General features: G+C 37.5%; 2 protein-coding genes across 2 annotated transcripts; one reads left to right on the top strand and one right to left on the bottom strand.

Moving 5' to 3' along the window:
• Positions 1-1071: 1071 nt before the first annotated feature.
• LOC145950091 (uncharacterized) lies at positions 1072-6151 on the top strand. The gene is made up of 9 exons (XM_083061019.1): positions 1072-1122; positions 1207-2349; positions 2464-2833; positions 3604-3656; positions 3829-3963; positions 4060-4209; positions 4915-5079; positions 5251-5427; positions 6038-6151. Exons 1-9 carry the CDS (start codon positions 1072-1074, stop codon positions 6149-6151), a joined length of 2358 nt encoding a protein of 785 aa, XP_082917145.1.
• Positions 6152-8065: 1914 nt separating this feature from the next.
• LOC109813341 (uncharacterized) lies at positions 8066-14298 on the bottom strand. Its single transcript, XM_020377506.3, has 2 exons — positions 13458-14298; positions 8066-8906 (listed from the first exon to the last, which is right to left on the bottom strand). The coding sequence occupies exons 1-2, from the start codon at positions 14242-14244 to the stop codon at positions 8191-8193; spliced, it is 1503 nt and encodes a 500-aa protein (XP_020233095.2). The 5' UTR covers positions 14245-14298; the 3' UTR covers positions 8066-8190.
• Between the last annotated feature and the right edge of the window lie 348 nt (positions 14299-14646).

The following is a 14646-nucleotide window of genomic DNA, read 5'->3' as shown; positions in this document are numbered from 1 at the left end:
ACAACTTAAATAAACCTAGAATCAACATGCACCCATCTGATGCATCAAATTCACCAGAAACCCCATTTTTTTCCAAGACTTTGAACAATTAGCGAATTCTCCGATCCAGCCATGGATCCTCAACTTCCATGCATCAATTGAGTTTCTAAACTCACATGCAACTTAAATAACAAACATTCTAGCTTCCCTTACCTGAAGATTGGCTCAGATAGCCAAAGACTGAACAAAAGTAGAATTTCCCCTCGAGGCTCAACTTGGAACTTCAGTCCTCCCAAAACAAGCTTTCTAATCTGAATTTCAAGAAAAGTCAGAAGGAGTTAGTGATCTAGAGGAGAAAAGGAGTCAAACAGAGAAATTTGGGAGAGAAAGGAGCTCACTAACCCAGAGACCTTCTCTCTAAAACTTCTCTCTAAAAACTCCAAAACTCCTGAAGGCCCCCAACCCCCTATTTATAGACTTTTGGATTGGCCCAGAACGGCCCGTACCGAGTTCGAAACGGCCCGTTCCGAACTCCCAAATCACGCACAAAATTAACGCCCAGAACGGCCAGTTCTGAAATCAGAACGGCCCGTTCCGGGACTCATCCGGAACGGCCCGTTCTCCCTCCGGAACGGCCCGTTCTCCCTCCAGAACGGCCCGTTCTCCTTCCCAGAACGGCCCGTTCTCAACTACAATATGTAGTTCAATTCAGTAGCTTGGAACGGCCCGTTCCAGTTTGGGAACGGCCCGTTCTGGGCTACTGAATTAGCCTCTTTTTTTTTTTTTTTTTTTTAACAATGTTACACTAGACCCTATAATTATATACTTGCTCTTTCTGTCTGGTGTTTCCGGTGTTTTAAGGTTGGTGTGTACTGACCGGTCGGGTCGTTACACTTTAGTGGTATCAGAGCAGTTCGAGTCTAGTGGACACTCTTTGGGGGTGGTTCCTTTAGGCTTTTGATGTGCTAACTCTGAGTTGTGATATCTTGATGTGTTGATTGGCTGTGTTGATTGTTGTGGTGTTTTGTTGTATTGTTGAATTGTTGTTTGGTCTAGATATTGTTGCTAAAGGTGTAATTGCTTTTGTAGACAATGTCTAGAGCCAACGAACAGATAGCCAGGGCCATGGAGATGATGGCCATGGCTATGCAACAGTAAAATGCCTATTTTGCTAGGATGGAGGCAGAGAGAGCTGCAGCTGGTGCAGCAAGGCCCACTGGGTCGCAGGAGAGCCGGGACCTGGCTGAGTTCCGGGAGTGCCATCCTCCTCAGTTCAAGGGAGAGGCAGATTCAGAGGTGGCTGACCACTGGATTTGCGAGCTTGAGAAGATCTTCACTGTGCTGGGATGTTCTCAAGAGAGGAGGCTAGCATACGCGGTGTACATGCTTGTTGGAGAAGCCGAGCATTGGTGGAGGGGTACCCATCATATGCTGACTACCAGAGGGGTGGTTGTGGATTGGGAGTGCTTCAGAAGGATGTTCTTGGAGAAGTATTTCCCTGAGAGTGTAAGACATGCCAAGGAAGCTGAGTTTATGCGCTTACATCAAGGAGGGATGACCGTTTCGGAATATGCGATGAAATTCGAGCACCTAGCTCGTTTTTATTCGCAAGGCATCGCCGAGGCTTGGAAGTTTCGGAAGTTTGCAGAGGGATTGAAATATGATCTGAGGAGAGTGGTGGTGCCTATGGCCATCACTGAATTTCTAGCCTTGGTGGAAAAGGCGAAGGTGGTTGAGCGGTTGGAAGGTGGTAATCGCGGGGTGAAGATTTCTGAGGGGCCATCCGGGTCCAAGAAAGGAGGGAGCCAGAGGAAGCCATATGATAGGCCCCAACCACATCAAGGGGGTCCTGTCATCAGGCAACCTGCTGGTGCTGCTGCTGGTGGAGGACAAGGTGGAGGTGCTGCCCTGAGATGTTACATGTGTGGTGGGTCCCATATGATCAAGGATTGTCCCCACACAGAGAATCGGTGTTTTAGATGCCAACAGATGGGCCATGTATCATTCAACTGCCCTGCCAGGGCCAGACCAGAGAGGAGTGCTCAGAGGAGTGATGCTCAGAGAGGAGATGCTCAGAGGGGCGGCAGACCCACCACAGCTGGTAGGGTCTTTGCTTTGACCGGTGCTGAGACTTCGACTCCTTCGGATCTGGTGAAGGCGAAGGGCAGAGCTGTTGGTAAGGATGTGGTATTCTTGTTTGATTCTGGAGCTTCCCACTCTTTTATCTCTTATGCTTGTGTTGCTATGCTGGATGTATCTGTGTGTGATCTGGGGCTGAGACTGCTAGTGTCGACGCCCACGTCTGCTTCAGTAGTTGCTTCTGAGTTGTGTGTTGGTTGCCCTATCGATGTGAATGGGAAGAGGTATAAGGTAAACTTGATTTGTTTACCTTTAGTTGATATTGACATAATCTTGGGAATGGATTGGTTATCTGCCAATCGTATCCTTATAGATTGTGCCAATAGGCGGTTGATCTTTCCTCAGGAGGAGGATGAGTTGTTGATTTCAGCTAGCCAAGCTGAATCATTGTTGAGAGATGGAGCGGAGTGTTGTCTTCTGCTTGCGGCGTTAAGTGTTGAGACCGAACGGGCTATTTCTGAAATTGAGGTGGTGCGGGATTTTACTGAGGTGTTTCCGGATGAAGTACCTGGGTTGCCTCCTACTAGGGAGATGGAGTTTAACATTGACTTGGTTCCAGGAGCGGGGCCAGTGTCAGTGGCTCCTTATAGGATGGCTCCTGCTGAGTTGGTTGAGTTGAAGGGTCAGTTGGAATACCTATTGGAGAAGCAGTTGGTGCGGTCGAGCGTTTCACCGTGGGGTGCACCTGTGTTGTTAGTGAAGAAGAAGGACGAAGGTAGTCGACTTTGTGTAGATTACCGACAGTTGAATAAATTGACCATCAAGAACAAATATCCACTCCCTCGGATAGATGACTTGATGGATCAACTGAGGGGAGCATCGGTGTTTTCAAAGATTGACTTGAGGTCGGGCTATCACCAGATTAGGGTGAAGGAGGGTGACATACCGAAGATTGTTTTCAGGACTAGGTATGGTTACTATGAGTATGTCGTGATGCCGTTTGGCGTGACTAACGCCCCTGCAGTGTTCATGGACTACATGAACAGGATCTTCCGGCCATTCTTGGATAAATTTGTGGTGGTATTCATTGACGACATCTTGATTTATTCAAGAACCCGGGAAGAACATGGAGAGCACTTGAGGTCGGTGCTGGAGATTTTGAAGGCGAAGCAGTTGTATGCCAAGCTTTCTAAATGTGAGTTTTGGTTGGATGAAGTGAAGTTCTTGGGCCACGTGATATCAGCTGAGGGGATTGCTGTGGATCTGGCTAAGGTGGAGTCGGTGTTGCAATGGGAGCGCCCGAGGACTGTCACTGATATACGGAGTTTCGTGGGTCTGGCGGGTTATTATCGGCGGTTCATTGAGGGATTCTCCAGGATAGTAGCGCCTCTGACCCAGTTGACGAGGAAGGAGCAGCCGTTCATTTGGACAGATGCCTGTGAGCGGAGTTTTGAGGAGTTGAAGAGGAGGTTGACTACTTCTCATGTGTTAGTGTTGTCGGATTCTGGTGAACCCTTTGATGTGTACTGTGATGCCTCTCACCAGGGTCTTGGTTGTGTGCTGATGCAACACAGGAAAGTAGTGGCCTATGCTTCAAGGCAACTGAAGAACCATGAGAGGAATTATCCCACTCATGACTTGGAGTTGGCAGCTGTTGTTTTTGCCTTGAGGATATGGCGACATTATCTGTATGGTGCTCAGTTTAGTGTCTTCAGTGATCACAAGAGTTTGAAATATCTGTTCGATCAGAAGGAGCTGAACATGAGGCAGAGGAGGTGGATGGAATTCTTGAAGGACTATGACTTCCAGTTGATGTATCATCCTGGTAAGGCCAATGTTGTAGCGGACGCACTGAGCAGGAAAACCATTCACATGTCTGGGTTGATGGTGAAGGAGTTGGAGTTGGTGGAGGAGTTTAGGGATTTAAATCCCTGTGTGGAGTTAGCTCAGGATCACATTAGTTGTGGGGCAATTACCATAACTAATGAGTTCTTGAGGTAGGTGGGACTCAAGCAGTTGCAGGATACCGAGTTGGTGAAACTTCTGGGGTTGCTGGGTACTGAGAAGGCGGTTAGCTTTGAGTTGGGAGGAGATGGAATCTTGAGGTATAAGGGCAGAATTTTCCTGCCTCAGGATACTGAGCTGAAGAGGGTTGTGTTGGAAGAAGGCCACAAGAGTAGGCTTAGCATACATCCGGGTATGACTAAGATGTACCAGGACCTCAAGAAGACCTTCTGGTGGTCTGGTATGAAGAGGGAGATAGCTGAGAAAGTGGCGGCCTGTCTGACCTGTCAGAAGGCGAAGGTTGAACATCAGAAGCCGAGTGGATTGATGCAGCAGATTGAAATTCCAGAATGGAAGTGGGATAGCATCACTATGGATTTCATTGTGGGGTTGCCTAGGTCAGCTAAGAATAGTGATGTTATCTGGGTGATTGTCGACCGGTTGACCAAGTGTGCACATTTCTTGCCTGTCAACATCAAGTGGTCCTTGGAGAAGCTGACGCAGTTATATGTGAGGGAAATAATACGGTTACACGGGGTGCCTTCCAGTATTATTTCAGACAGAGATCCGAGGTTCACTTCCAGATTTTGGCAGAGTCTGCACCAAGCCTTAGGCACGAAGTTGAAGCTGAGTTCTGCTTATCATCCTCAAACGGATGGTCAGTCAGAGAGGACGATTCAGTCCTTGGAAGATTTGTTGAGGGCTTGTGTGTTGGACCACTTGGGTAGTTAGGAGGAGGTCCTACTGTTGGTGGAATTTACGTACAATAATAGCTTTCATGCTAGTATTGGGATGGCGCCGTTTGAAGCCTTGTATGGCAGGAGATGTAGGACTCCTCTGTGCTGGTACCAGGAGGGCGAGTCAGTGGTTGTAGGACCGGAGTTGATCTTACAGACTACTGAAAAGGTGAAAATGATTCAGGAGAGGATAAAGACTTCTCAGAGTAGGCAAAAGTCATATGCTGACAAAAGGCGTAAGCCTCTGGAGTTTTCCGAAGGGGAGCATGTGTTTCTGAAGGTGACTCCGACTACTGGTGTGGGTAGAGCACTAAGAGCAAGGAAGTTCACACTGAGGTTTGTGGGTCCCCATCAAATTATACAGTGTGTGGGTCCGGTTGCTTATCGGTTGGCTTTGCCACCATCTCTTTCAAACCTACACAATGTGTTTCATGTTTCCCAACTGAGGAAGTACGTTCACGACCCGAGTCACGTGGTGGAGTTGGACGATGTACCGGTAAAGGAGAATCTGACCTTTGAGAAGTTACCAGTAGCTGTGATTGACCATAAGCTGAAGGAGTTAAAGGGCAAGTCCATTGCTCTGGTAAAGGTGTTATGGGATGCAGCTACCGGTGAGGCTACTTGGGAGGTGGAGCATCAGTGCAGGGAGCGGTATCCGTTTCTCTTTCCAAGTAAGTTGGTTTTCGGGGACGAAAACTCTTATTGTTGGGGAGGTTGTGAGACCCCTTTTCCTTCCTTTTCTTTTTCCCTGGACACTCTTCTCACTCAACTCTCATTTTCTTCACACTCATTTTGCTGACCCACTTTCTTACTCAACCCTCACTCTCGATTTCTGGCTTTTGGATTCAAATTCTCTAGGTGTGTAGGGGCTGATCAAATTGAGGAGAGCTAGCTGAACCCTATTCTTCCTCAAGCTCTTCCTTCTTCATTTCTTCTTCTTCGTTCAAGTTCCCGGAAGCTCGATTTCCTTGAGTGAGGTAAGGGAAGTTAGTATTTTGTTCTTTTTCGCTATTTCTGGTTGTGGACGAATTCTAGGAACTCGTTAGATGCTTGCCGATGACTGATTCGTGGCTGGATTAAGGAAACTTGTTGTTTTTGGGGTTTCGGGGATTGTTGAGAAATTTTGGGGAACAGACTTGATCGTTGTTGCATGTTGAAAAAGGTAGTACTTTTGGACTCTTGGATGAAAATTTAGTGTTTTGAACCGATTGCATGTGAAGTTTCTGGTCTTTTCGCAGGTCTTTGATGAATTTATTCGAAAATGGTTGGCTGCTGCTGAGCTTCGCGCTGAGCGGGGTTCTTCGCGCCTGGGCGCGCGGCCATCAAGGGACCTATTTGGTCAAGCTCGCTGAGCGCCATGATGAGTGCGCTGAGCGCGCTTGAGATTGTGGGTCTCTGGATGGCCCGCGTTGGGCGTGACTTGGCCCGCGTTGGGCGCGATACCAGTTGTGGCAGGTTTTGGTTCTTCTTTTGGGCGCTGAGCGCGTCCCTTGTCGCGCTGGGTGTGAGACTCCTTGGGAGTCTCTGCCTCATGGGCGCTGGGCGCAATTCCGAATTGCGCTGGGCGCGAGACTAAGGGGTGGTCTCTGCCTTTCCCGCGCTGAGCGCTAGGTTAGGTGCGCTGGACGCGTGAGGCTCCTTGAAGTCTCTGTCTGGCCTGCGCTGGGCGCAGTTGTATTGCGCCAAGTGCGGGAGAGCCTTGTGCTCTCTGGCTGAGTCCCGCTGAGCGCGAGCCTGCTTGCGCTGGGCGCGCTAGCCCCCTGGGGCTCTCTGGTTGTACTGCGCTGGGCGCAACTTCGAAGGCGCCGGGCGCGAGGATGAGACATTTCCTTTTATGTATTGAATTAAATTGAGTTGTATGTTGATAAGTTGAGTTGTATGTTGATAAATTGAGTTGTATGTTGATAAGTTGAGTTGTATGTTGATAAGTTGAGTTGTATGTTGATAAGTTGAGTGTATGTTGATAAGTTGTGTTGTATGTTGATAAGTTGAGTTGTGTTGTATGTTAAGTTGAAAAAGTTGAGGTGTGTTGAATATTGATATGAGTTGTTGTAGGCCGTAATGGCTGAGTTGTTGTAGACTGTATTGGCTGAGTTGTTGTAGGCCTCAAGGGCTGAGTTGTCGTAGGCCTTAACGGCTGAGTTGTTGTAGGCCTTCACGGCTGAGTTGTTGTAGGAGAATCTCCGAGGTGATATGCGTGACGACGCATTTATATCAAATTGCAGGTTGGTTGCATAAATTGAATGGATAGTAGAATGTTGTTGTGTTGACGGTTGAAGTTGTACTGATTAGTAGAATTTTTGTTGTATGTTGTTCTTTTTATACTAGCTTACCCTTGCTGTTTCCTTGTGGTTGGACTGCTATGATCGTATGATTTACGGGAGCAGAACAGGATTAGGTGTTGGTTCGTGGTGAGTCGGCAGCTGGTATGCGGAGCTGGCCATGTTTTACTAATATTTTGTTGTAATAGCTACTAGGTGTAGCAATTGGTTATGTCTGGTGTTTTCGGTGTTTTGAGGTTGGTGTGTAGTGACCGGTCGGGTCGTTACATATTTGGTTAAAAATTATAATTTATATAATTATTTTCTTATAATCATTTATTATTATTTTAATAATATTTATCATATGTTAGATATTATAGATAATATTATTTTACTCTAATTAATAAATAACTCTTTTTATAAAAACATCTAAAATAATAGGAAAAAAAACAATATTATAAAGTAAAATAAACAATTAAAAATTTCACACATTATAATAATTTGTTTCTAGAATAATAAAATAGTATTATAAAAAAATTAAAAATATTACTTAAATATGTTAGATATCTTAAATTGATAAGTAAGCTATAAAAAACACTTATTTAAATTAATACATTAAATTTCTTAAGATGTTTTAAATTGATAATTATTTAAATAAAAATACGTTAAATTTATTATATAATGTGTGAAAAATAATTATTTTAATTAATATCTTATTTTCAAAAATAGTTATTTAAAAGAAACTCAGTTGTGACTATATATAATAATATGATTCAAATAAAAAACTAACAGTAGATCAATACTATAAATTTAAAAAAAAAAAAAAAGTACTGCAATGATAATATATTAATAATTTAAAATAGTAGAGAGTAAGTTATAAAAAAAATAGTAAAATGTAATATTATAAAAAATCATAATAAAAAATATATAATAACTTTGTGCTTATGCGTGTAAATGATAGTAGAAAAGGCAGTAAAACATGTGAAAATATTAATAAGAAGAGAATTATAATTAACAAGTGGGAGATGGTATTAGTTGCGGGATTCATAGTATTACAGAGTTGCGTTGCGAGTACATTGGAAGGAGTTTTATTGTTATTGTTATTATTGAGTTTACAAGTACCTCCCTAGTCATGGTGTCTGTGCCGGAGGCCCATAGAAAGGAAAATCGGTTTCGTACCTGACATAGCAGCTGGGCCTAAGAATCCTGGCACCAATCCTATTATTACAACACCGTGGGATTTCAGCGATGGACTGAAGCAAGCAGTTATTGCACTGCGGCCCAGACAAATCGGGAGTGCACTGCGCAAGCCCATAGACGAGTTGAGCATCTGGGCCAGTGGCAGTGGAGGCCGCGTATTTACGAGCAGAGAGAGCTGACGCAGCCGTGGTTCTGAGGCCATCGAGAAGGTTCTTGACGACTTGATTGAAGTGTTGTGGGTTGGGCGCATCGTGCAGGTTCCAGACGAAATAGGCAGGCCCAATCTCGTTGAGGCCCTCAATGGAGCGGTCGGAGTAACGCAGCATGCACTTCTCGTTCTCGTACCACCCAATTGCCTCCTTTCGGTTTGGACAAAGGCTGGTGAGGTTGAAAACGGATTGGATGAGGCATTGCCGGCATTCTGTTGCCGTCACGTCACCTCTGCACTGCGCAATGGCGTTCACTTTGCTTGCGTCCTCGCCGCTCCATGTGCTGTGGAAGCCGTTCTTGTTTGAAGTTTGGAGGGCTACGATGTTCAAAACGTGGTTCAGGTTCGTTCTGTACCGCTCGTTCGTTGAGTAGTTTCCTCTGTCGTTGTTCGAGTCACAGAAGTAGTGGAAGTCTTCACTGTTTACCTCTCCGCTGCCTCCAGATGTCAAAAGAACACAACAAACAAACCAAACACACAAATAACAGTTAGCCATGCCGTTTGGTTCTGTTAATCCAAGATCCATAAATATATATTAGGATTTAGGAGAGATGAGCCACTCGGTGTCCCACTCTATCTGTTATTTAAATAATAATAATAATAATAAATAGATGAATAAATGGCAGTATACATATATGATTTCATTACAATATGATTCAAATAAGGAGTCAAACTTCTTTGTACCTTATCAATAATATGTTGATTTGCACAAGATTTCATCAAATTAAAAAGGAGGTTTGAATTGATTAATTAAAATAATCAATTATGAACTCAACATCATTTATAGGCAATAATTCATACAATTTGTATTGTCTATTAAGAGATTGAAATTTTTCTTTTTTCACTTTATTAACATATAAATAAGCTTTATGTATAATATCCAAACTTTTTTGGTTGAACTAGTTCAATAAATTATTTTTGGTTCAAACCTAAGTATTTTTTAAATTTTCTTTTCAAGCAATTTATCTAAGTATTATTTCTCATAAAGTTACTTAGACTTCAACATCAAGTATTTTTTTATAGTTAATTTTCTTCTAGTTTAAACGAGTATTCTTTTACAAATAAACATCTCTCAAGACTCAAACCTATAACAATAGTTTTATCTAGGTAAAGTTTTTACAAATACTATTTCATGATACAACCAATTAAGAATAATATTTTTACAAAAAAAAATGAATGAATAATGATTTGTACAAATGTTCTCTTTTCATTACCATTTGTTTCTAATCTTAAAGTTTCTTATATAATAGCCCCCCGATGAGGATGATCGTTTGCTTCTTCTAACTTTGTTACAAGTCTTGAGATGAGAAATGTTTGTTGAAGCGCATCAAATGTATGCATTACTTATATTTCACAAAATTTTCACTTCTTACTAAATTAAAAAGACTATTTATCAACTTTATGATATCAAATAGACTTTTTGTGACATGTATCAATGAATAACATGTTCCACATCATCTTTTATTGACTTTCTCTACGCTTTTAGAGATTTGTTTGTCCTTATTTCTCGTGTACAATATAACTTTATTTACTTTAACAAATTTGTGAGTTTCAATAAACTTTTTTTAATTAATCTATCAAGGAATTGGTCAGTTATGTACTAAGTAGTCATATTTATTTTAAATGACACACATCGTTTATCTAAAAGTTTACATCTTATACTTTATCATATTATATGTACAGACTAAATCTTCAAACTCTATATGTATAGATTGAACATGCAAATTACATATACAAATAATACATACAAAACATACTTTTAAATTATATTAGATTGACCTCTTACTAATCAAAATAACAAACAAAATATAAAGTTTTAGGTATGATCATTAATAAACTAACTAAATGATGTTATTTGGGTTTAATTGTAGTTTTGAGATTTAAGTAAATGTCTAGGATACTTTTTATCTATACTTAAAAAATATTTATTTATATTATTATGTTGTATTATAACATAGGATAAAAATGATTACAATATTTAGTGAAAATGAAGAACCAAGGACGTGATATGTATCTAAATTTTAAGAAAATATTGTCTATTTTAATTTACTGCTGTCATTTTTAATTATAAAATTGGATTAAAAATTGGTAAAAGCAACTTTTTTTTATTGTGTTTCATTTTTATTTTCTATTTTTCACATTTTCTATTATTCTTTTTAGAATATAAAAGAAAAAAAAATTAAAACATTTTTTCCAAACCAAACGTTGTTTAAGATTTTGCTGATTATATACTCACTTACATTAGTTAATCGTGTTTGTAAACTAGTGTTCTCAGTGGAATTGGTATAATAACAATCTTTAGTGAAAATGAAAAACCATGGATGTGATATGTATCCATTTATTTTAACAAAATATTATCTATTTTAATTTACTACTGTCATTTTCAATTCTAAAGTTGTAATATTATTTTTACCTTTTTTTTTATTACAAATTGTATAAAAACAGTAAAAAAAAAATATATTGTGATATATTTTCATTTTTCTGTTTTTAATATTTTCTATTCAATTTTTTTAAGAATAGAAAAAAACATTAAAACATTTTTCCAAACCAAACATTGTTCAAATTTTTGCTGATTACATACCCACTCACATCAGTTAGTTGTTTTTAAATTAGTGGAATTGGTTACAATTTAGTGGAAATGACTGTTCCCACTAATTCTTTTAAAATTGCCCATTAATTAAAATCTTAGATCTAATTTCTTCCTCATATCTTAATAGTAACATACTAGCTTTAACAACGTTAAAAACATATTAATTTTAAAACATGTAATTATTTAAATACATTAATTTTTATAACACAAATTTTAAACAACTATTTTTATTTAAAAATAATAATTTTATAATTCTAAAGAGACCTTAAAAGGAGATGTAACGCACCAATAAACAGTTGTTTAAGCAGAATCCAGAATTTATAAGTAATGGGCCTATATTTTTATATATAAATTTGTGGCGTTAAATTTTTTACTTGAAAAAAAATCATGACCGATTTTACTATTTTACTTTTTATAGGACTGAATTGATAAGAAAAAAATTATACCTTTTTATTAAAAAATATTTAAATATTTTTTCACTTTTAATACCATAAAAAACTTCCTTCTATATAAAGTAATGGATAATAAATAGTACTGTAATAGAATTTGATAAATTAACTTTTTAATGATATTAAAATATGTATTATTAGGTATGTATATATACGCTGAGAAATTTTATAAAACTAATTAGTGGGGCATTTAGTCCCACGCCTCTACTAACAAATTGTTGAGTGACATATAATATAATATATGTTATTAAATTTTATTTAAAATTAATATTAAAATTATGTGTAGGTATATATTAACTAGATTTATATTTACATTATAGGATTAAATACTTTTTAGTATCTAAAATTTAAGGTAAATTTAGTTTTAGTCTCTTAAATTTAAAACTGATTTTTTTAAAATTTTTTAATTTCAAAAATTGTTATTTTAGTATTTTATATTAAATTTTGTTAGAGAATCTTTCAAATAGTATCACATAAAATTTACCTATTAGTATCTTTATTAGTAAAAGTATTACATTAAACCTAATTAATACTGTATAATTATTTCAATTTATCATTTTTAAAAATAATAATTTTAAATTTAAAAGATCAAAAATAAATTTATATTAAATTTGAGAGATTAAAAATATATTAAAATTTATATTATATTTATAGTAATATTTTTTTATATCAATATATATAATTTTTTTAAGTGATCAGAAAAAAATATTGAAGCTGTACGCCTGTTGGATATGACCATGAATGAATTTCCAAAGGATGCTAGTGTTACTTTATAATCAACATGGTGAAATTGATTAAGTTTAATTAATAATTTCAAGCTATAGAAAAATAATTAGGACACTTGTTATCTATACTTTTAAAAAAATAATTTATTTTATTGTGTTATATTAAAGTAAAATCATTACAATCTTTATTGGAAATGAAAAATTAAAGATGCCATATAATCTATTTGTTAAAATATTTTCTTTTTTAATTTTTTACTCTCATTTTTAATTATAAAATTATTTGTTGGTGCATAAAAAAAATTAAAACTGTTATTTTCAGTTTTCTTTTTAAATTTGTATAAAAAACAAAAAGAACAACTTTTTAATTGTGCTTTATTTTTTATTTTAACTATTTTCTGTACAATTTTTTTTATATTATAAAAGGGGAAAAAATTCAAACCAAATGCCGTTTGAGTTTTCGCTGAATAGGCACCCATTCACCCTTGTAAAAAAAAAAGTACCCACTAACATTAGTTAATTATGTGATAAATTCTATGGTAACCATCTTATTTGAGAGAGTATTAGTACAATTTTTTTATATTTTATATTTTTAACAATTTATTTAAATAATATTCAATCTTTGAGGGTACCATAACAACTCCCAATTGTTATTTGATGGGAATAACAATTTTTATGAGTTATAAATATCGACTAGTGTGAGACAAAATCCACATCCTGACAGAAAGTATTCTCTCAAACCCTAGTCATCACGAAAAATAAAAAGAGTAGAAAGAAAAGTAAAAATAAGTGAAATCTTAGTTCTCTTCACAAGCACTCTAAAGATCAAAGAAAATTTCTATTATGAAAAAAAATATTTACTTTTCTTATTATTATGTAAGTATCATAAATTTCAAAGATCCTTTAATTTTCTATTATTAATATATTAGAAAATCATAGAACTTATATAATAGACACAACTATGGCAACGACAATTCCTATTGTGATGCCGGTTTCTGCAAAATCAAGGATCCTCTGCTAGTTCAGACATTGATTAAGGATAATAAAATATCAAAAAGTTTATAACTAATTAGTAATTACAAACTACAATAAAAATAGACATACATATAAGCAAACTGCATAGGATTAGGATGAACAAGGAAAACAAAACTTGCCAAAGAGGAAAATGATGAAATGGATGATGAAGTCATATATAATTGTAAAGTTAATTAAGTATAATGACAAGTACCTTTTGAAGGAAGTGGTGGTAGTTGTGGGTCTAACTCCGTGGTTTGTTGGTAGAAGCGGTAGTAATCATATTTAATATTGCAACTGGGTGCCATGATTCTAGCTCCTCTCCTGCCACTACAGCAAGTTTGGACTTCTGAGAAAGCGAGATCCAAGCAATCATTGCATTCTTGCTGAGACAAATCAGGGGTGCACTGCACAAAACCGTATATGTTTTGAAAATTTGAAGCAGTTGCGTTACCGGTGGCGTACTTACGACGAGAGTCACCTGATGCAGCTTTGGCTTTGAGGTTTGCCATCAAGTTCCAGAGCACTTGATTGAACTCATTCACTTGGGTTGCATTGTTTCCGTACCACGAGTAAAGAGGAGGATCAGTTTCCATGATGCCGAATATTGTACGGTTCGAGTATCGCAGCATGCATTTGTCAAACCACAGAACAGCCTCTTTCTGGTTTGGACATGTCCGTGTGAGATTGCCTGTGGAATGGTTGAGGCAAGCGCGACACTCATCTGGCTCAACATCTCCCCTGCACAATCCAACGGCGTTGACTATGTCTGAATTTTGACCATAAGAGAAGTTGTAGAAACCATAGTTGATTTGTGTGTGGGAAGAGAGAGTGGATAAAAGGGTGTTGAGGTTGGCTTTATAGATGCTGTTGGCTGTGTAGTTTCCTCTCTCATCATAACAGAATACACCGTCTGGCTGCCCACTGCTTTCAGATATCAAATTTACAAACACACAACAAAGAACGGAAACAACCACCGAACCAACTGTTACTGCACCCATTCTCGCCGATCAGAATCACAGACACAATATCAAGCTTTAGGTCTCATATCCAGAAAATTTCTCAACCGGACAAAATTTAATATTTTTTAATATTTTTTTTATTAAAAATATAATATTTTTTAAGAAGTTAATTGATTTCGGGCACAAAAACATTATTAAGATTTTAATTAAAAAATTTAAAATAATTATTATGAAAGTTAATAATTTTATCATATATGATAATTCACAATTAGATGATAAATATCAATATTACACTATTAATATATTTTAATTAAATTTATAAAATGATTGAATAATCTCCCACATAATTAAAATCACCCTTTTTTTTTTAATCATTTTATGATGAATAATTTTGAAATTGTGTTTAACTTAAATAGACTTTTGTGTAAACTTTTTAACACT

The sequence above is a fragment of the Cajanus cajan genome, chromosome 7 (genome assembly GCF_000230855.2).
Source record: "Cajanus cajan strain Asha chromosome 7, NIPB_CcT2T_4, whole genome shotgun sequence".
Lineage (NCBI taxonomy): Eukaryota > Viridiplantae > Streptophyta > Magnoliopsida > Fabales > Fabaceae > Cajanus > Cajanus cajan.
This window is presented reverse-complemented; position numbering and strand designations above follow the sequence as displayed.